The sequence below is a fragment of the Carcharhinus amblyrhynchos genome, chromosome 20, assembly GCF_965287045.1.
Source record: "Carcharhinus amblyrhynchos chromosome 20, sCarAmb.v2.hapA, whole genome shotgun sequence".
Lineage (NCBI taxonomy): Eukaryota > Metazoa > Chordata > Chondrichthyes > Carcharhiniformes > Carcharhinidae > Carcharhinus > Carcharhinus amblyrhynchos.
Genome location: NC_137343.1, coordinates 46,409,093 through 46,431,960, shown reverse-complemented (window position 1 = coordinate 46,431,960; position 22,868 = coordinate 46,409,093). Strand labels below are relative to the sequence as shown.

The window sequence follows — 22,868 nt, the reverse complement described above, 5'->3', positions numbered from 1 at the left end:
TCGCAAATTCAATGCAAGTTCCAGGACGTCTGTGTATTTCTGCAAGCTACAGGTAATTCTGTTCAGACCAGCTGCTTTCCATTGAAAATAGACAGGATTTTTCAGTGAATTTGCATCTATTTTTGGGACATTGTGTGAATGGTGGTAGGAAATGTGGCAGGGAGGCTTCTGTCATGGCTGGGATTTTCCACAGAAAGTGACATGACTATTAAAATCGAGGTGAGCATCTTGAATTGGTGGGGGTGTGTCCTCAGACATCTTTCCCATTGTTATCCTTGGTCATCTGAGTGTCAGAAGTGCCATTGATTGACTAAGACGATCTGTTAAGTCAGTTTACCTGTAATTCCTTCGTATTTTTTGTTTATGTTTATTAATTTCCCCCCACCCACCATAGTTGCCTCTTATTTCCAGTTCTGCAAAAGGGTTATCACTTGACTGTGAACCTCTTTGTCCTCTCCATAGATGCTGACTATTTTCAGCACTATATTTTGTTTCAGATTTTACTGCTGCTGTTAAGTGATGGTAAATAAAGTAGCAGGGTGGAGCTACACCATTAACTAACTGGTACCAAGTTCACTGCATTTCAGATTGTAGAAGGCAAAAATAATTTCTCAAAAAAAAGGTTTTCTGTGACAATATCACATTTTTGTTTGCTAGATTGTAAAATGGCAACCTCTATTCTTACTCCACCTTCTCAAACACAAGAATTAATACCTAGAATTATTTTTTCAAAAATTGCCTCAAGACACCACAGTTATGCAAAGTGAATAAAGTGATTAATTGCTTCTGCCTCTCAAGGATATACACTGATGGTTGACTTTCTGCTTAATTTGTTTGAACAGGGATGGGCCCACAGCATGCCATGCAAATAGCTGAGAAGCTGTACACCCAGGGCTACATCAGCTACCCTCGAACAGAGACCACCCAATATCCAGAAAACTTTGACCTCAAGGGAACCCTCCGACAGCAAGCAAACAACCCCTACTGGAGTGAAATGGTTGGTAAATGAGTGGTCTTTGATTGAAGGATGTAGGAGTTGCTTCCCTTTTTGATATACTAATTTCCAGCTGGGGTATTGATGGCACTGATTTTTCCAGTACTGTTACTTGTTGCTTTGACAATATAGTTTTTATATAAAAAGAGGTGTTCAGTCTCAAATTGTTCAGGAAGACGTAGAGGAGCAGAATAATCCAAGATTGCGATCTGGGAGAGGTCCTATGTGTCAAGGTTATGGAACTGGAGGGGTGTCATGTGTTTGTGACTCACCAGCCAAAATTAAATTAAGGCCTCAATGAAGGAGAACTCTTCACTGATGGAATGGACGATCGCCTAGTTCACTCCACCAGTTTGTCCCCCAAAAGTGCAAATAGCTATTTGTTTATTCACTACTCCCTTGACCAATGGGAGCAGCGAATAAACAATGGCACAGTGGTTAGCACTGCTGCTTCTCAGCACCAGGGATCAAGGTTTGATTTCCAGCTTGGGTCACTGTCTGTGCGGAGTCTGCATGTTCTTCTTGTGACCCTGTGGGTTTCCTCCCGCAGTCCGAAAGATGTGCTGGTTAGGTGCATTGCCACGTTAAATTCTCCCTCAGTGTACCAAACAGGCACTGGAGTGTGGAGACTAGGGGATTTTCAGTGTTAATGTAAGCCTACCTGTAACTAATAATATACTTTAACTTTCTTTTCCTCCCTCTACACTCTTTGCTAGTTCACCATGACAGCCACACATCAACTTGTAGTCAGCTGTGCCATTTGTTCTCTAAATTAGAATTTTTTTACTTTGTCAAACAAAATTGGCTGGGGAATAATTATGGAAGGAGGAGGAATATTTTATCTGGCAATGATGTTGGGATAATTTTTTTTATAGGTAAAGACACTGTTGGCTGAAGGCATCAATCGTCCTCGGAAGGGTCAGGATGTTGGTGACCATCCTCCCATCACCCCGATGAGGTCTGCCACAGAAACTGAATTAGGTACAAGTTTATTGGCTTTATCCTCAGCAGAGTTATCCACACTATAAGTCTTGGATGGCCCTCAGAGCCCTGACAATATCGGTGCTCATTCATGAAATTTTTATGGATCGATCTTATTCACAATATTCTCTGAGATTAATTTCATGGACCTGCAGGTTTGGGAAGAATTTCTCTTAATGCTGTTGCCTCATTGGTGGATAAATCCTCATTTGGAGCACTGGGTTGAAAATAATTAAAACATGAGGATCTGTGGTTTTTGGCTAAGTGACTCACAATTTTAAAAAAGCATGGACTAGATGAAGTTAATGATCTGAGTTGCTGTTCTCCTGGAAATGACATACCAAGTTATACTTTTTTTTCAAAATTTAGTTAGAAGTAGTACTATTAGAACTGCTATATCCCTGTGTGTAACTGAAGGCCTTTTGCAGTCTGTTATGGATATAAAGTCATCAAAATGATCCTCTTTCTTTCCCAACCCTTCCCCAACATACACAATGAGCAGTCCTATTTTGTTGACATCTCAGAAGTCTGCACACATTGAAGCGTGCTTGGTTCCTTGCTGTCAGTATCTTGTTCTGCATCAGCTATTGCAAAATCATGACAGTCAGATAGCAACAGGAAATGCAAATAGGTATGACTGAAAAATCAGCCTAGTTAGCTGGTCTCAGCTCGAGTGATGGTAGCCTCTAACAGTGGTCAAGTTTGGAGGAGAAATTTGCGGCATTTCCTCATCCTGATTTGTCTGTTTATCTGTTGATTCTTTCATGGGATGTTGGCAAGGCTGGCATTTGTTCTTGCAGAAGGGCCTCCTTCCGTACTGACGGGATTTTATGATTCCTTATCCCTAACAGCCTGTGTGGCTGACTTAGGTCATTTCAGAGGGCAGTTAAGAGTCAACCATATGTGGACCTAGAGTCACATGTAGAGCAGATAAGGAAGACCAATTTCCTTTCCTAAAGCATAGTAGTGAACCAGATGGTTTTTACAATGATCAATGATATTTTATGAACAATTGCTTAATATTCCAGATTTATAAATTGAATTTGAATTCCACTAGCTGCTATATTGGCATTTTAACCCTTATCCCCAGAACATTAGCCTGGGCTCCTGAATGACTGGTCTAGTGACATTTCCACTACTCCACTGTCTCCCTAATAGTTCCTGGGGTCACCCTGTTGGAAATAGGGTGAAATGTGTGTTGATAAGGTCAAAATCTTCCAAACTGTGGGAAGAAAATGGAAGAAGTAATCTTCAATCAGATTAGCAAGATGAGTGGGTATAGCAAAATTACTTTCTGGGAGATATTGATTATCCACTTAATCGACTAAGGCTGAGAGCAAGCAAGTGGAATCCTGTAAATATGTACAAAACTCCTTTTTCCAGCAGAATGCTACATGTCTATAAAGTAGGGGAAATTGATTGATCTTGTCATGATTAATGAAATGAATTAAGTAGATGAGCTAAATAAGAGTGAGCACCTTGGGATTGTTAATCACAATATAGGGTTTGAAATTCAACTAAAAGTGGAAAAGTTGGTATGAAAACTAGAAACCAGTTTGGATTAGGGCTGACATGAGAAAAATAAGGAGTGAGCTAGCTGAGGTAAAATGGAAGAAGATATTGGCAGAGTGTAACCCTTAAGGAGGTTAAAATGTACAAAATAAAAATATTCCAGTAAAAAAAAAGTAAGGAAGTGTTGGTAGCTTTAGCATGTCTTAGATAAATAAGGTGGTTTTAAAAAAAATTGATATCTGCTGAGGCACTAAATTTACAAGCACTGGCAAGTACAAAGGTGGAGATGCAGTCACAAGAAAATGCTGTGTGTGGATGATGGGAAAAGAGGTGTCCAAGATTTTTGTCCTGCTTCTCCCGGTTCCCATAGATTCCGATTGCTAAATAAAGCATCATTCTTAACCAGGCCTCTTCGGCCTACTCTGCTGCACCTTGCCGGAATTACTCCCAAGTCGTGTTAAAAATTACAACACAGCACTAATGGAACTTAGGAATACAGGTTTACAGCAACTTAAAGGTAGACTTTATATTAATAGGGCCATGTTTAAAAAAAAGTTGTATCCTTTATCTCTTGCGTAGAATTGTAAAAGGTAATGATGAGCCTTTACAAGACCTCAGTTATTGTATTGTACACAATGTTGGCTCCATATTTGGAAAGGATATTGAGACTTTAGAAATAAATGCAATTTTATTAGGATGTTGCCTTCCACAAGAATTACAAATATGAAGCAAGACTTGAAGGATAACGTTGGCTGGAAGTTTGCTTTTATTCATTTATGGGATGTGAATGGTATTGGCAAGACGAGCATTTCTTGCCCATTCCTAAGTGTCCCTGAGCAGAGAGAGGTGAACTACAACTTTGAACTGCTGCAATCTTTTGGTACAGTGCTGTTACTCGGGATCTTGACCCAGCGACTGAAGGAGTTGCAATGTATCTCCAAGTCAGATGACCATCATTGTGCACCTGTTTGTGCATATGCTCCTGTGGCCCTTGTTCTACCAGGGAGTAGAGGTCCTGTGTTTGGAAGGTGCTGCCGAAATAGTCATTGTGAATATGATAGCATTGACAACGTTAGGCTGTTGTTTGACTGATCAGTGGAACAGCTCTCCATGGTGACTTGATCCCCTTTTGAAATTTATTCTCTCAGCTTTTTGATGAAGGTTGGTTTCCTTCCCATTGGTGAAGTAAAACCCCCAGTATCGTATCTACCCAGCATTATGTACTATCCCTCAGCAATGGGTTTTAAATGTTATTTAAATGTTTATTTAACAGGAGGTTGCTGACGGATGCTGATTGTTCGTGTACGTACCTCTCTCTTTTTGTTTCATTTCACAACAGTTCCAGCTGTGTGTCATCATTCAACAGCTACTAGATGCTGCGAAATGGTTAACAAAAGAAACAAGCCACGTAGTCCTTTTTTTTTTAAGAACTGAATTGACTTCCAAAGCAATGGGAATTTAATGAGCCCAAGTCTACATAATGGAATTATAGAATGCGATCTCTAAAATATCAGTGATAATGAAGTAGATATGAAATTTTACTTAGTTGTAGCTTATTATTCACTAACATAAATATGATGTAATGTCATTCTCAATTTTTCCTTTTCAAAATTTATTAGTAATTTGAAGCTAAAGTTTAAATGTCGAATACCTTTCTCTTAACTAGGCAGCACAGTGGCTCGCACTGCTGCCTCAGTGTCACCGGGCCGAGGTTCAGTTGCAGCCTTGGGTCACGGTCTGTGTGGAGTTTGCGCATTCTCCTTGTGTCTGCTTGGGTTTCCTCTGAGTGCTCCGGTTTCCTCCCGGGTTCCAAAGATGTGCAGGTTAGGTGGATTGGCCATGGTAAATTGCCCTTTAGTGTCCCAAGATGTATAGGTTAGGGGTTTAGTGGGGTAAATATGTGGGGTTAGAGGGATAGGGCCTAGGTAAGATGCTTTGATGGAGAGTAGGTGCAGACTAGATGGGCCGAATGGTATCCTCCTACACTGTAGGGGTTCTGTTCTATGATTCTATTATGCATGTACCAGATGTGCTATGTGATTTGGCTGATATATTGGGCAGAGCTGAATGATCTTTATTCTGTATTCCTGTTCATTGGATTCTCATTTTTCTCTAACCTGGTGTTTTGTTGTCATTGTTTCACTGTTTCAGGTAGTGACGGCTGGAGGCTATATGAGTACATCACCAGACACTTCATTGCTACAATCAGTCATGATTGCAAATATCTCCAAACCACCATTGCGTTCAGTATCAATATGGAACATTTTACGTGTTCGGGGAAGACACTGATTTCACCTGGTAAGAGTAAAGTTAATGTTTATACAGTGAATTCACTGAGAGGAAAGGGAATATATTAAAAAGTGCTTCATAAATTCATCGCTGTTACAACAAGTTCTCAGTAAGCGCTTGGCCCAGATGGGTTACCCGGGCAAGCACTCAGATCCAGTGCAGACCAGCTGGTGGGAATATTCGGAGACGTCTTTAACCTCAATCTGAGGTCCCTATCTGCTTCAAGAAGACAACCATCAGCCCAAAGGAAAACCAGGCAGTGTGTCTTAATGACTATGGTCCGGTGGCTTTGACATCCATCATTATGAAGTGCTTCAAAAAGCTAGTCATGGCATGAATCAATTCCAGCCTCCCAGACTGCCTGGATCTACGACAGTTCATCTACCGCTGTAACAGGTCCACAGCAGACGCCAACTCCCTGGCCCTGCACTCAACCCTGGAACACATGGATAACAAAGATACCTACGTCAGACTCCTATTTATCGACTACAGCTCAGCCTTCAACACCATTATTCCTATGAAACTCATCTCCAAACTCCATGGCCTGGGGCTCGGCTCCTCCCTCTGCAACTGGATTTTGAACTTCCGAACCCACAGACCACAATCAGTAAGAATAGGCAACACCACCACCTCCACAATCATCCTCAAAGCTGGTGTCCCACAAGGCTGTGTCTTCAGCGCCTTATTATACTTCTTATACACCGAGGACTGTGGCCAATTCCCCTCCAACTCAAGTTTGCTAATGGCACCATCATAGTACATCAGATCTCAAACAATGACAAGATGTGAGTCCAGGAAAGAGATGGAGAACCTGGTGAACTGGCGTGACAACAATAATCTCTCCCTCAATGTCAACAAAACGAAGGAGATTGTCGTCAACTTCGGGAAGCATAATGAAGGACATGCCCCTGTCTATATCAATGGGGACAAAGTAGAAATGGTTGAAAGCTTCAAGTTTTTAGGTGTCCAGATCACCAACAGTGTGTTTTGGTCCCTGCAAGATGACATGATCATTAAGAATGCCTCTACTTTCGCAGAAAACTAAGGAAATTTGGCATGTCGACTACAACTCTTTCCACCTTGTACAGATGGACCATAGAAACCGTTCTTTCTGGTTGTATCACAGCTTGGTGTGGCTCCTGCTCTGCCCAAGACTGCAAGGAACTACAAAGGGTTGTGAAGGAAGCCTAATCCATTGACTCTGTCTACACTTTCCACTGCCTCGGGAAAGCAGCCAGCATAATTAAGGACCCCACGCATCCTGGACGTAATTTCTTCCACCCTTTTCCAAAGAACAAAGAAAATTACAGCACGGGAACAGGTTATTCGGCCCTCCAAGCCTGCACTGACCATGCTGCCTGATTTAGCTAAAACCCCCTATCCATCCAGGGACCATATCCCTCTATTCCCATCCTTATTCATGTATTTGTCAAGACGCCCCTTAAAAGTCACTACCACATCCACTCGGCAACGAGTTCCAGGCACCCACCATCCTCTGTGTAAAAAAAAAAAATCTGCCTTGTGGATTTCCTTTAAACCTTGCCCCTCGCACCTTAAACCTATGCCCCCCGGTAATTGACTCTTCCACCTTGGGGGAAAAAAGCTTCTGACTATCCATGCCTCTCATAATCTTGTAGACTTTTATCAGGTCGTCCCTCAACCTCCATTGGAAAAAGATACAACCTCTGTTGGAAAAAGACAAAAGTCGAGTAACCTACTCGAGAACAGCTTCTTCCTTGCTGCCATCAGACTTTTGAATGGACTTACCTCGCATTAAGTTGATTTTTCGCTATACCCTAGCCATGACTGTAACACTACATTCTGCATCCTCTCCTTTCCTTCTCCATGAATGGTATGCCTTGTCTGGATAGTGCAGAAGAAACCATATTTTTCATAATAATCCATGGGATAGTAATAAATTAAATTCTGTTGCTGAAAATTACAACTTTAAATGATGTGGAGAAGCCAGCATTGGACTGAAGTCTCAACACCAGATTATAGTCCAACAGGTTTATTTGGGATTATGAGCTTTTGGAGCGGTGCTCCTTCCTCAGGTGACTCATCCGAGAAGGAACAGCACTCTGAAAGCTGTGATTCCAAATAAACCTGTTGGACTTCAACCTGGTGTTGTGAGACTTCTAGCTTGAAATAAAACATTAGTTTCCATAAGGATGAATTTTAAAACTCTACTTGGGTTCTGAAGGATCAGAAAAAAATGAATATTAAACCATTGCATCCTCTAAGTTGCAATATTTTACATTGCTAAATTCCTTCAGTGGTAAATTAAATAACTTGTATATTTTCAAACTTACTTTGTTTCACAAGAAAAATTTAACTTTCTAATTAGAGAGCCTCCAGCTCACTACCGATCCTGCATCCCCAGCCTCCCAGTTCCTAATCCTCCTCATTGCCTCACATCCTACCCTTCCCCAAACCTCAGAGTTGTAACCTTTCACCTTTGCAACCCTCCAATATTGTGACCATTTCCCAATCCTCTTCACCGTCTCCAAGTTGTGGCCTTTTCTGCCTCCCTGAACCTCCCACTTCCTGACTTGTTCTCTTGCCACTTCCTTACTCCGATCTGGTGTTCCTGTTCAAGATCCAAATTCAGTTCAGATCCAGAGCCCTGCCGTTGTGGAAATGTGAATCTCATTGGTGCAGAAGTACCAAGCTGGAGCTGCAGTAGTCCATTTCTTAAACACACACGTTCGCCACTTTGCTCTCCTAAACCTTCACTGTGTGAAAGGGCTCAGGAGAAGAGCAGTGAGACAGGGGAGTAGCTTTGACAGTCATGTTTAAAAACAAAACATGGATTGTAGCAGCTAAGTCACATCTGGATCTTGAACCTGAATGCACATCCAGATGATGGAAATGATGAGAGGGTATGTCCGGGAGGCCATAACTGCTCCAAAATGGTGTCCATTGGATCCATGGGAAATTATGTCAAAAGGATTGTGTGATGCTCATTGAGATTACAGGCCCCAATCGCGAAACAATATTAAATGGAGGAATGTAAATGACTAATTATACTACACCCTTCTGTCAAAGGTAGTGCTGCTGTAGTTTTACAGAGCAGGGTGTGGTTCCAATGCAACTGCTATAAACGTTTTCTACTTGAATGCAGAAATTTGTAATTTATAAACTGGGCACAGAAGATGATTTTATACATTCTTATTTTAATTTATATTGTCCTATGGATATCTCTATTCCTATGGGGCCTTAATATTGCAGTAGGAAATCAAAATATTTGCATATGCACTGCCACTGAGTTTTTTTGAAGGGTAAAACTGGCAAAAACTTGCGCTTTTGGGGCATTTTTAAAGCTGGATGGAATTAACTTTGTTAAAATATATTGCTTTTTGACCAGAATAAATTTTAACTGAGAATGAAACGCAGCGCAACTCAGAAAACAGTTATTACCGATTTGTTTTGACTGACATTTTCCACAGCATTTGTTTGTGCAGGAGTTCAATATGCCTGATTGTAGCCTGTTGTTATGTATCACTGTTGATTAAGATGTGTGTGGAGGAAAGGTCGGAGAAGCCAGCTTGTTCAGTATTTCTGGGTGTTTCCCATGTCGTGTATAAGGGACTTTGTTGTTCCTCTCCAGGTTACACTGCGGTGATGCCATGGCAGAGCCTGGCAGAGGAGGAGACCCTTCCCATTTGTGAACGAGGTGACATTTTTACTGTCGATGAGATTAAGTTGTTAGAGAAACAGACAAATCCACCTGACTACCTGACGGAGGCAGAACTCATCACATTGATGGAAAAACATGGCATTGGTAAGTCAGTACATATCCAGCCATTGGTCGTTCTGGTCTAACTTTAGCTTTTAAACAATTTTTAAGGCACTTGTCATGGTTCAGTGCATCATTTAATGCTGTGTAAATACGCACATTATATGTTAGAGATGAAGTATAGTGATAGGCCTGAAAATGGTAATGAATTCACAATGTAACAAGCATAAGGATAGTTGTTTTATTTTTAAAATTTTACCACCAGGACTTTTAGCCCAGCACCACAGATGTTAATACTGTTTCTCATTATAGTAATGAAACCAAGAAACAGTCAAACACCCACAGTTGCAGTCTCAACTTCAGCCTCTGACCTTGAACACTCTCCCTCCAGTTTATGTACTTATTTCAACATCTGATCCTGTCCTTGTCTCAGCACTAATTTCAGTCTCTGATCACCAATCTCCCCTTTCTATTCATTCTCTAATTTCAATTTCTAAAGTTAGTTTGTTCATTTTGTCTAATGACATGTGCATTCCTTTCAGGTAATATTTTAGCCACAGCCTTTTCAATCCCAGCACTAGTTTCAGCAGAGAACCATTGCCAGGCTCTAAGCCAATGTTGTCAATCCATTTTGTGTCCAAAGGTGGTCCCACTGTAATCTCCTTGCATTTTCTGTTTTGATAGTTGAGTGGAATTTTACAGGGGGTGGGTGGAATAGGGTGGGGCATTTCTCAGCACAACCCCCTCCCCCCCCCCCCCACAAAGGAAAATTGGTGCCTCTTTAACCAACACTCAACAAGGCTGTCCCACCTCGAAAGCTGCCAGCCAATCTGACTGGCTCTGGCAGTGCCCACAGCCCCAGAACTCAGTATGTGCACTTCCAGAATTCAAGGAAGCCCTGGGAAGAAGACAACGTGGATCCCAGCGTGGGATAAGTTGGGTTTATTGGATAGGAAGTGACCAGGGAGCAAGGGGGAAAAGGGATTGAGGGGTGTGGGGGCATCGATTTGAGACCAGGCAGGGAGTAACAAAGGTGGAGTAACGTCTTGATAGTGGAGGATGGGTGCCTTTGTTGGACAGAAGGCTTGGGGTGTGCAGAACGTACCTCCTCTTCTTCCCACGTTTTGAGCAGAATTCTTAAAATAATGACCTACCCACTCCCACTTGCCTCCCTATGCCAACCATTTTATTGCGTGGGCCGTATAATATTCGGGTCACTTGGTTTGCTAATCAGTTTAATTGCCCTTTAATGCCTTATTTAAAAATGGGTAGAGGGCTGCTGATTTTTGTACCAGTCCACCTTTTGTATTATGGGGAATAGGTCAGAGTTGGGTCGGAATATGGAGGGTGAACCACCCATCGTATTTTATGTTTTCCCTTCCCTGCCACAAATATGTCTGCAGTGAGTCCTAAACTCTAGCCCCAGCTGTATTTATTTGCAGCTTTCCTTTTTTTTCCCCTCCCTTCTCTCATTTGCCGACTCTCCAAACCTCCTTTGACAGCACCTTCTAAACCTACACCACCTAGAGGTGCAGACACGCAGGAACACGCCTACATGGAATTTCCCCTCGAAGCCTCACACCATCCTGTTTTGGAACTATATCGCTGTTCCATCATTGGTGCTTGTTCAAAATCCAAGAGCTCCACTCCTAACAGCGCGGTGGGTGTACCTACACCGTAAGCCCTGCAGTGGTTCAGGAAGATGACTCACCACCACCTTTTCGAGGGCAGTTAGGGATGGCCAACAAATGCTGTCATAGCCAGAATGCCCATGTCCCATGAAAGAAATTTTAAAACATTCCAGGATTCTAAATTTTCACTTCAGTTTCCATTTTTTTCCCTGTTATGTAGACTGACAAAACCAAGGGGTCACAAAATAGTTTTCACTAAGTTTCACTTGAGGAACTCAAACCTACCTGTTTAAGAGTGAGGAACCTACCATTGGTAACTTTGCATTGTTTGGAGTGTTTTGTAGTTTCTGTAAACTCACATGAAATAACTTATATTTATATCACATGTTTAACATAATAAAACATACCAAGATACTGCACAGAAACATTACAAAAGATAATCTGGCAATGAGCCAGTTTGGCGGATATGACCAAAGGCTTAGTCGAAGGACAGTTTATTCATTTATTAGTTCCAAGTAGGCTTATATTAACACTGCAATAAAGTTACTGTGAAAATCCCCTAGTCGCCACCTCTGCCTTTACAGGTACACTGAGGGAGAATTTAGCATGGCCAATGCCCCTAACCAGCATGTCTTTCAGACTGTAGGGGGAAACCGGAATACCTGAAGGAAACCCATGCAGACACAGGGAGAACGTATAGACTCACAGACAGTGACCTAAGCCAGGAATCGAACCCAGGCCCTGGTACTAAGAGACAACAGCACTCACCGCTGTACCACTGTGTTGCCTCATTGTCTTAAAGGAGGAATACAAGGTAGAGAGATGGAGAGGTGTAGGGAGGGAATTCCCAAGCTTTAGGTCTTAGGCAACTGAAAGCATGGCCATCAGTGGTGGGGTAATTTAAGATCTAGGATGCTCTAGGGACCCAAATTAGCTGTTCACAATACCTCGGAAGGTTATGGGGTTGGAGGAGATTACAAGAAAATATGAAGGAAGTGTGATGGGGGAAAAAAGGATGTGAATTTTAAAGTCAAGACATTGACCTAGAGCCAAATTAAATCAGTGAGTGCAGGGATAATAGGTGAGCAGGACTCAGTGCAAGTTAAAACACAGATACCAGTGTTTTAGATGATCTCAAGTTTAAGGAGGGTAGAATGTGGAAGACAAGCTAGGCATAGTCAAGTCTAGAGGTCACAAAAGAATAAATGAGACTTTCAGCAGCAGAGGAGCTGGTCTGTAGTGAAGATAGGTAATGTTAAGGAGATGAAAATAGGGGGTCTTCATGATGGCACAAATATGTGGATGGAATCCCATGTTGGGATTAAATAAGGTTGTGAACAGAGAGGTTTAATCTCAGACTGTTGCCAAGGAGAACAAGAGTTGGTAGTTAAGGAATGGAGTTTGAGGTAAGGATCATAAACAATGGCAGTTATACTGGGTGTCAGAGATTTAACAACAGCAGAGGAGTGGAGAGGCGGTAGTGAAGTGGTACACCTATTCCTGGATCATCTTATTACTAATCCTGAAGCCTAATTAACACTACGTTATCGGGGGTGATCAACCGTTACCAAATAAATACATCTACATTGACCATTCCATTACTAACTCATTGGTTTTGGATTTGACAGTTCCATTACCAATTTATTTTGCATCCAAATTTATAGTTCCATTACCAATCTGTCCATCTTCATGGCTGATCAGCTGCATCTGCTGACCATCCATTAATAATCCAGTTTATAGCTGAATTGACTGGCCCTCTACCAGTTCTGTATTGTGGAGGCTAACTGTCCCACAGTTAACCCCTATCCACATCAGCACCAATGGTCACCAGTAAAGCACCAATTATAGCCTTATTCAGATGGAACCACGTAACAATTTTCATACATCATGTTAGCAGTCTAGTTGGATCAAACTACCAAGTTTGACCATTTGTTTCTAGACTACTTGCCATAGTTTTCAACTTGTAAGACCTCAGATTATAATTGAGATGATTTTGGTGCTCATACAGAACTAAAGTTATAATTTTCTGACGTCACTGTACTCGATATTGAAGTTCCTTTGGGAACTGAAAAATGAGTAAGTTAATTCTTGTTTAATATTCACTGCAGTTAGCATAGCGTTTATTGTCCAATTATCTGCTGGTGTTTATGAGTCATATCTATAAACACACTCCAGTGATATGTTTGTATGGCAGATAGCATCAATACTGTCAAAGCAGTTACTCCAATTAGGTATGTTGCTTTGAAAATATGAAATAAAAACAGAACATCAAAAATGTAATTCTTTTCTGTAAGACAATGCAATTAGAATTCATTTCAGTTCGACTTGGGTTCAAATTTCCAAACAAACTTTTGAGTTTGAAGCCCCAAACTTCAGCTCTGAGTTTGAGTTTAAATATATTTCTGAAGTAAAAGAAAAACAAAACTTGTAATAACTATCTGAACAAAGAAGATTACAAAGGAAATTTTGTAACAAAAATACCATTTATAATTGCAGTGCACACAACCAGTTTGTTCTGTTTATCTACGGTGAATTGGGTTCTCCGCTGATAATCAGGTCAGCCTGTCATTGTCTGCAAACCGTTCTAGAAATGAAGAAATGAGGAGGAGAAGGCCATTCGGCCCTTCAAGCCTGCTCCATCGTTCATTTTGATCATGGTTGATCATCAAATTCAACATTTTGATGCTGCCTTTCCCCCCATATTAAGTCTGTACAGATATTACTCAATTGAACTGCATTTTCTACCACTATCTCATGCACAATTAGTTTAGTCTCGTGGATATAGACAGTGATGTGTGGGAATGGGAAGTAAAGCTGTTTGTTGCTTGTCAGGCATTTTATGGCCCACTTTTCCTGAATTTGGGAAAGATTGAATGAAATGATACCTCTGACTTCTACCAACGCCAAAACCTAAGGCTGCAGGTTTATCCCAGTGGCAAAACAGTTAGGGCTCTGAGAAGACTGCATATGGTGCTTTATCTGAGACTTGGTAATGTTAAACAAAATTGTATCTCTTGATTTTCAGGAACGGATGCCAGTATCCCTGTCCATATCAACAACATCTGTCAACGCAACTATGTCACTGTTGAGAGTGGCCGCAGATTGAAACCCACCAACCTTGGGATTGTTCTCGTTCATGGATATTACAAAATTGGTAAAAGTGCAACTGAGGGAAATTTCCTCCAGCTCTGAAACCAGGAGCTTATTTAAATTTTCAAGTGTGCTGATCTGCCTTGTGTGTTTTAGATGATTTGTAAATATGATCTAATTGTTGCTCTTTGGAGTTCCTTTATACAAACTTATCAGTCTCTCTCACACACACACACACACACACACACACACACACACACACACAAAACACTGGAAAGAGTTGGCAGATTGTCTCCACAGAACTAATATTAACAGAAATGCTTCTTTTTACTCTTGAAACCTACAGGACCTGAACTCTATTCAGTCTGACCATAATCTCTGGAGAAAGCTCTATCCAAGTTTCCTAACGTTCTGTCTCAGATCAGTGAACTCAATGTGGGCTGGGAGGATCATAGAATCCCTACAGTGCCGAGGGAGGCCATCCAACCCATCAAGTCTACACCGACAACAATCCCACCCAGGCCCTATCCCAGTAATCCCACTTATTTACCCTGCTAATCCCCCTAATCCACACATACAGGTTAGATAGCACGGCCTATCCATCTAACCTGCACGTCTTTGGACCTTGTGATGAAACCGGAGCACCCAAAGGAAACCCACACAGACATGGGGAGAATGTGCAAACTGCCACGCAGTCACCTGAGGCTGGAATTTAACCTGGGTCCCTGGCATTGAGGCAGCAGTGCTAACCACTGTGCCGAGGTGGCAGTATTGTTGGGAGTGGATGCTGGGTGGTGGTGTCAGTGGATATTATCAAGCAGATTCCATCAGTTGGGTGCTGTGCCCTTTTCTCTAGTTGGTAATTTGTATGATCTTTTTGTATTTTAACAGACCAGGAACTTGTCCTTCCCACCATCCGCAGTGCAGTCGAGAAGCAACTCAGCCTCATAGCTGCGGGCAAAGCTGACTTCCCACCAGTTCTGGAGCATGCCCTCAATATCTTCAAGAGAAAGTTCCATTATTTTGTAGACTCCATATCTGGTACAACTAAATGTTATGATGTTTTGTACTGTAACAAATTCTGTGACTAATTGTTAAACTGTTCAATAGTCAGAAACAAGAGCATGTTTTGTAAGGCGCCTCTCAGACACAGAACTTGATTCTCCATTCAGCGCTGTTGTCAATTCTCTGCTGGGAACAGAGCCTTGCGCAATTTTTCCCAAGGTCTGAACAGTTACCCACATCTCATCTGTAGATTTGTCTGAGTAGGAATCTTTCACCTGTCACGGCTCATAGGCCATATTTAGATAACATGGAAGAATTGCAAAAGTTTCATCAAAACTTCTGCATCAAGGACTTACAAGACAGGCATCAATCTCAGCCCCAACACTGCATATGTTCCACAGTGCTCAATGTTGGGTTGGTGGAGTGGGCAAGAAAATGGAAGATGGTGTTTACCTCACACTTAGAGGTGATGTATTTCAGGTCAAACAGTAAACTGGAATATGCTGGGAAAGGTAGATGAAGTGAGAGATCTTGGCATTCAAGTACACAGATCCCTGTGTACATAGCTACAAGTAGCTATGGTTGTAAAGAAGGCAGTTAGAATGCCCCACTATTGCCTGAGCTGAGATGAGTTGCCACAGCTTAGACTTGGGTCTATCAATACTCAATCAGACACTGTGTTTACACATTAGGCCATTATTCAGAGTACTTTGTGTTCAATTTTTTCAACAAGAGTTTTGATTTGTAGAGGTGGAATTGATGTTCCTGGCTGACAATAAGCATCTTTTTCAGATAATAATTCTGTCTTATTAGATTGTAACAGTGTCTGCATCCAAAGGCTGGAACTGTCCTGCTTGCATCCTGCGGTAATATAGTCTTTGTCACTGGGGTTATACAGTATATGTCAGAAAAGTATTTGCCGTTGCTAAATTGATTGCATTTGGGTGAAGCTTGACCTGCATTGGAGGTCTGGAAGAGGCTTACTCTTGGAAAGTCAGTGGAGAATTGGCGGCTGCTTACTCTTCAACTTTCAGTGCTCTTTTGCGGCTACTTTTGCTCAGTCTGCTCTCTGTTGCTCGACAGGTATGGATGAATTAATGGAGGTGTCATTTTCTCCAATTGCTGAGACAGGGAAGCCTCTGTCCCGCTGTGGCAAGTGTCATCGATTCATGAAGTACATTCAGGTTGGTAAAGTGCATCTACAGCTTCAGGGAGGGAGTTTGTAGAGGGCCAGGGATTGATTCACTTTCAATAATCCCAAGCATGGTCTCTTGAAATTGCATTAATATCTGTTATCGATACAGTGTTCATGTGTGCAACAAATGGTTAAGAATTGGAATACGCTGCCTGGCAGGATGGTGTATATGGATTCAGTTGTAAACTTCAAAAGGTCATCGGATTAAATTCTTGAAAGAGAAAATAATTTGTATGGGGAAAAGTTGGCATAATGGGAATAACTGGATTGATGTTTGAAAGTGCCTGCTTTTATTTGATGACCTGAATGGTTTCATTCCGTGTTGTACTGTATGATTCTATAAATATGATTCTCATCGATATGTTTCAGGAATCAAGGAACCCAGTGGTTATACTAAGTTACTTAAAGAAGGGAGGTTCTTGTGCAGCAAATTCAAGTACAGTCAGGGACAATTATGAATCTTATGATGAAAAAAGTATAACAATGACAGTAAGCTGCAGCCAATTTGAACATGAGATACCAAACAGAAATAAGATTAACAACATTTACTTTGCTTTCGTGGCAGATAAATGCAAGTGGAGCACTGAGAACCTGCCTGTCCTTTTAAAAAGTATTAACGACTTTTTTAACATAGAGAACAAACATTTAACATTGTATTTGAAAATGACACCTTTGACAATGCAGCACTCCATATCTGTATAAGTGCCCAATGTTGTATCCCAGAGACCCATTGGTGAAAGATAGAACTGGAGCCAATCTTTACATACTTTAATATTTATTTACAGAATTACATATTACAAGTCTAACAACCTTTTTAACCCAACAACAATTTTAGTCTGTTTATTTCTACCAGGGCTGAAGTAAATCCTCAATTAATACTCACCATCTTCATACTTTTAAGAACAATTCATAATTACTATCCAAGTCCTTCAATGGAACTTGACCAAAAGATACATTTCAGGCACAGATGGTTTAAGGAAAGTGCTGGACATCAGTCAAAACCCCTGCTGGTGTGAATCTAGAATTCCATTCATGAAGAGGTGTCATGCATTTGAAGCATTAACTTGTAGCTTTACAGATTTTTATTACTTACTGTGCGTTTCTACAATTTTCTGTTTTTGACTCTGATTTCCAGCATTTCAGTTTTTATTTCTAGAAATCCAATCTATATGCGTTATTCTTTTAGTTTGTGCATACTTACTAGGCCAGTAAATATAAGACTAGTACCACAAAACCATAGAATTCCTACAGAGCAGAAAGAGGCCTTTTGGCTCAATGAGTGTGTATCGACTCTCCAAAAGAGCATCCTACCCAGGCCCTCCCCTGTAACCCCATATGCATTTATCATGGCTAATTCACCTAACCATGACATCTTTGGACACTAAGGGGCAATTTAACATGGCCATTCCACTCAACCTGCACATCTTTCGACATACCCTCACACTGGGAAGTGAATGGGAATCCAGCAAAAATACACACTATGGTTATAGGCAATTAATGGGAGTTCAGGGCTTTCATTCTTTAATTACCAAGTCTGTGAATGGGTTTCCAGGGCTCTCGTAGTGAATGGAAGTCCAAGATGCTTTGTGATATGGCAATTGACCCAACCAATCCATGCTGGTGCTTATGCTGTCTCATGCCTACTCGCATGTTTCTTCTTCTAAACGTACCATCATAACCATCTATTACTTTCTCCCTGAAGTATTTGTCTAGTTTCTCCTTAAATGCATCTAATATTATTTGCTTCAGTTTCTCCCTGTATTAGCAAGTTCCAGATCCTTACCACTCTTTGAAGGAAATTGTTTTTTCCTCGGTTCCCTATTGGATTTCTTTGTGACCATTTTGTTTTAATGATTTCTAGTTGTGCTGTTTCCTGCAAGAGAGAACATTCTGGATTTACTCTGTAAAAACTTCATGATTTTAAATATCTCTATTAGATTACGCCTCAGTTCTCTTTTCAGGAAAAAAGGGCGCCAGCCTGTCAATCCTTTTACTGATATGTATACCCATGCATTTCTGATACATCTTTGTTAATCTTCTCTGCACCCTCTCCAGTGTCTCTATATCTCTTTCATAATGTAGTGATCAGAACTGCAAGCAGTACAATCAGAACTGCAAGCAGCAATTGTTTACGATTTACATAGATGATTTGGAGTTGGGGACAAAGTGTACTGTGTCAAAATACGCAGATGACACTAAGATGGGTGGAAGAGCAAAGTGTGCAGAGGATGCTGAAAGTCTGCAAAGGGATGTAGGTAGTCTAAGTGAGTGGGCGAGGGTCTGGCAGATGGAGTACAATGTTGGTAAATTTGAGATCATCCATTTAAATAATAGAATATTATTTAAATGGTAAAAAATTGCAACATATTGCTGTGCAGAGGGACTTGGGTGTCCTTGTGCAGGAATCACAAGGAGCTGGTTTGCAGGTGCAGCATTAAGAAGGCAAGTAGAATTTTGTCCTTCATTGCTAGAGAGATGGAGTTTAAAAATAGCGAGGTTATGTTATAGCTGTATAAATTGCTGGTGAGGCCACATCTGGAGTACTGTGTACACTTTTAGTCTCATTACTTTGAGAAAGGATATACTGGTATAGGAGGGGGGGCAGAGGAGATTCAGTAGGTTGATTCCATAGTTGAGAGGATTGGCTTCTGAGGAGAGACTGAGTAAACTGGGGCTATACTCATTGGAATTCAGAAGAATGAAGGGAGATCTTAGAGAAACGCATAAGATTATGAAGTGAATAAAGAACAAAAACAGCCCGGGAAACAGGCCATCCCAACACCACCAGTCCCCCTCTCCACCCATGATCCTTGTCTAATGTTTTATGGTAAAAAGCCTGACAACACCAGGTTTTAGTCCAACCGATTTATTTGATAATAGACTCACAAGCTTTCGGGTTAGTCCCTTCGTCAGGTGAATGGAGAGTTCTGGCCTCAGACACAGCATATAAAGCACAGACAGTGTGGAGATTACTGATTAGATGCGAATCCTTACACCTAACCTGCTGTTCAAGACCTGAAGTGGCTGACAATGTGAGTGGAAGGAGCACTGATCACAGGTTACAGAGATGTGTATTGTCTCCAGACAGTACAGTAAGTGAGGTTTTGCAAACCCAGGCAGTCACGGGGGTTACAGATAGTGCTATCTGTAGCACTAAAACCTGGTGTTGTCAGACTTTTTACTGTGTTTATGCCAGTCCAACGCCGGCATACCCACATAATGTTTTATGGCCATCCACATTGAGGGAAACTAATTTAGGGACAATTTACTACTGCCAATCAGCCTAACAGCACATCTTTGGTATGTGGGAGGAAACCGGAGCACCCGGAGAAAACCCACGCAAGCATGGGGAGAATGCACAAACTCCCACAGACACTGGCCCAAATCCACGTGTCTGCACAGCAATCAGTGATAGTCACCGAGCTGTCGTCTTGCCCAGTATCTGGTCCAGTTTAGGCACACACTAACGACATGAAGCACTAGGCCAATCTTGAACAATCAAGAGCAGCCCAAGTACGACCCATCGCGTGTATGCCCCTCGTTGGACACAAAGCGGACCAACTTAAAGCCTGTGAATGAAAAGAAAAATAAAGCATTATTATTGTACCATATCCATTTACCTTTCCAGGGACGCCCCAATATTAATGACCCTTATTTAAAACAATCTCCTATATCTACCCATCTCCAACCCACTCATGTGCCTGTCTAAGTTACTCTTAAATGACTCTAGCGTGTTTGCCTCCACCACCTTACTTGGCAGAGCATTCCATACCCCCACTACCCTCTGTGTGAAAAACCTCCCTCTAATATCTGTGTTCTACCTCTCCCCCCTCACCTTAAGTCCATGGCCCCTTGTCCTATGTGCCTCTATCGTAGGAAATAGCTTACCTCTGTTTACTCTATCTATACCCTTCATAATCTTATATACCTCTATTAGATCCCCCCTCAGTTGCCGTCTTTCAAGGGAAAAGAGCCCCAATTTATTCAATCTTTCCTCATACCCCAGTCCTTCCATACCAGGCAACATCCTGGTAAACCTCCTGTGCACTCTCTCCAGAGTCTCCACGTCCTTCCGGTAGTAAGGCGACCAGAACTGGACGCAGTACTCCAAATGCGGCCTAACCAACGTTCTGTACAACTGCAACATTAGACTCCAGCTCTTATATTCCATACCCCTTCCTATAAAAGGCTCACATACCATAGACTTTCTTCACAACCTTCTCCACTTGCACTGCCACCTTCAAAGACTTGTGCACTTGCGCCCCCCAGGTCTCGCTGCGATTCAGTACTCCTTATGGGGCTTACCCTTTATCATATAACTCCCCACTACATTATTCCGGCCAAAATGCATCACCTCACATTTATCCAGATTAAACTCCATTTGCCATGTATCTGCCCAATCAACCAGCCTATCAATATTCCGTTGTATTGCCAGACACTGCTCCTCACTGCCCGCCAATCCAACCATCTTGGTGTCATCAGCAAATTTGCTGATCACACCACTTACTCCCTCTTCCAAATCATTTATATACACTACAAAGAGAAGAGGTCCCAGGACTGAGCCCTGTGGCACACCACTAGTGACAGACCTCCAGCTAGAAAAGGACTCCTCCACTACTACTCTCTGTCTCCTCTTACCAAGCCAGTTCTCTACCCATCTAGATACCTGGCCACGTATCCCATGAGCTTTAATCTTCTCTACCAACCTACCATGAGGGACTTTGTCAAACGCCTTACTGAAATCCATATAGACGACATCAACGGCTCATCCTTCGTCGACCGTTTTTGTCACCTCAAAGAATTCTACCAGATTTGTAAGGCAAGACTTCCCCTTTACAAAGCCATGCTGCGTATCCTTAATCAGATCGCAACACTCTAAGTGCGCATACATCCTATCCCTAAGAATCCTCTCCATAATAGGTAAGATAGAAGCAGGGAAATTGTTTCCACTGGTGGGTGAAACTAGAACGAGGGGAAACAGATTTAGGACTGAGTTGAGGAGGAACTTCTTCACCTGCTCAGTGAAGCAGTTGAGGCTCTCTGAATGTTTTTAAGGCAAGGATAATTTTTTGAACAGTAAAGGAATTAAGAATTATGGTGAGCGGGCAGATAAGTAGAGCTGAGTCCACAAAAAGATCAGCCATGATCTTACTGAATGGTGGAGCAGGCTCAAGGGGCCAGATGGACTATCCCTGCTCCTAGTTCTTATGTTTTTTGTGTTGAGTAGCCAAAGTGTGATACAGGGTTAGCGTAACCCTCCTACGTTTTAATTCTCTCCCTTTAGAAATAAATGCCAGTGTTTGGTTTGCATTTTTTTATGGCCTAGCTAACCTGGAGCGCAACTTTTTAATGGTGGATGTATTTGTACTCCATGATCCCTTTGTTCTGTGGTTCTATAGTTATCAGATCTGTGATGATGTCCAGGATTGTATTTCTACAGCTACCAGAAATGTGAATGTTGTCCAGAGTTTAATTCTCTAGTTGAAAGGTCTTTGAATGGGTATCCAGGGTTCTAGTTCTGTAATTACTAGGTTTGCAAGTGGAGGTCAGGCACTAAAACACTGGTTGGTGAGTATGTCAGTGAAAGTTCAGAGCTCCAACACGAATTGCTGAATATGTATAAAATAGTACTGGACCTAATGCCTGGAAGATGTTAAACCCACGTTGCACTACTAACATTATTACATTATTAGTAGTACTAATATTTGATTGTTATCTCCCAGGCCAAACCCAGCCGGATGCATTGTTCGCATTGTGATGATACCTACAGCTTACCCCAGAATGGAACCATCAAACTGTACAAAGAGCTCCGCTGTCCTCTGGATGAGTTTGAACTGGTTCTCTGGTCATCTGGTTCCAGAGGGAAGAGCTACCCGCTATGTCCATATTGCTACAACCATCCACCGTTCCGTGATATGAGGAAAGGTGAGAGCTGCCAAAACCAATGCTGACTTCACTCGTTGGTTCATTTTGTGAATTTGTCACAAATAGAAAATAATTCTGCTTCTCCTGGTTTGTTTATTTTTATTTTGTTTTGTCGCTTCCTGAGCATGCTGACTCTTACTGTTGTGTAGGTATCATCAGTACCCAACCTTGTGGCCATTTTTAATTTGAGAGTGTAAACAGCGACTCGTGGCAGATGTTTGACTGTACTGAATGTCACAGTCTTCATCCACAAAAACTAACCTGTAGGAGTTATTGGAAAGCATTTCACCCCAGGGCTTCTGAAGCTAAGTATATTATCCACTTTCAGCACAAACAAGAGATCGATCCTAATACCTCCTGATTTGAATGGCTCAGTATCACACCATAGTGTTATCCCACTGGGGAAGGTATATCCACCCTCACGAAAAGGAGTATCTATTATGCACACCTCCTCCCCCCCCCCCCCCCCCCCCCAACCTAATACATGACCAAACCTATAGCTCAATG

The 22,868-nt window shown here is 41.8% G+C and overlaps 1 protein-coding gene across 1 annotated transcript in view; it reads left to right on the top strand.

Moving 5' to 3' along the window:
- The window catches only part of top3b (DNA topoisomerase III beta), a 43,705-nt gene that overhangs the window by 18,246 nt on the left and 2,591 nt on the right, over positions 1 to 22,868 (top strand). The window contains exons 9-16 of the mRNA XM_080208519.1: positions 843 to 997; positions 1,870 to 1,975; positions 5,639 to 5,785; positions 9,387 to 9,560; positions 14,172 to 14,300; positions 15,128 to 15,277; positions 16,325 to 16,425; positions 22,160 to 22,361. Coding sequence (XP_080064645.1) covers positions 843 to 997; positions 1,870 to 1,975; positions 5,639 to 5,785; positions 9,387 to 9,560; positions 14,172 to 14,300; positions 15,128 to 15,277; positions 16,325 to 16,425; positions 22,160 to 22,361 — 1,164 coding nt within the window. The remainder of the gene's footprint in view (positions 1 to 842; positions 998 to 1,869; positions 1,976 to 5,638; positions 5,786 to 9,386; positions 9,561 to 14,171; positions 14,301 to 15,127; positions 15,278 to 16,324; positions 16,426 to 22,159; positions 22,362 to 22,868) is intronic.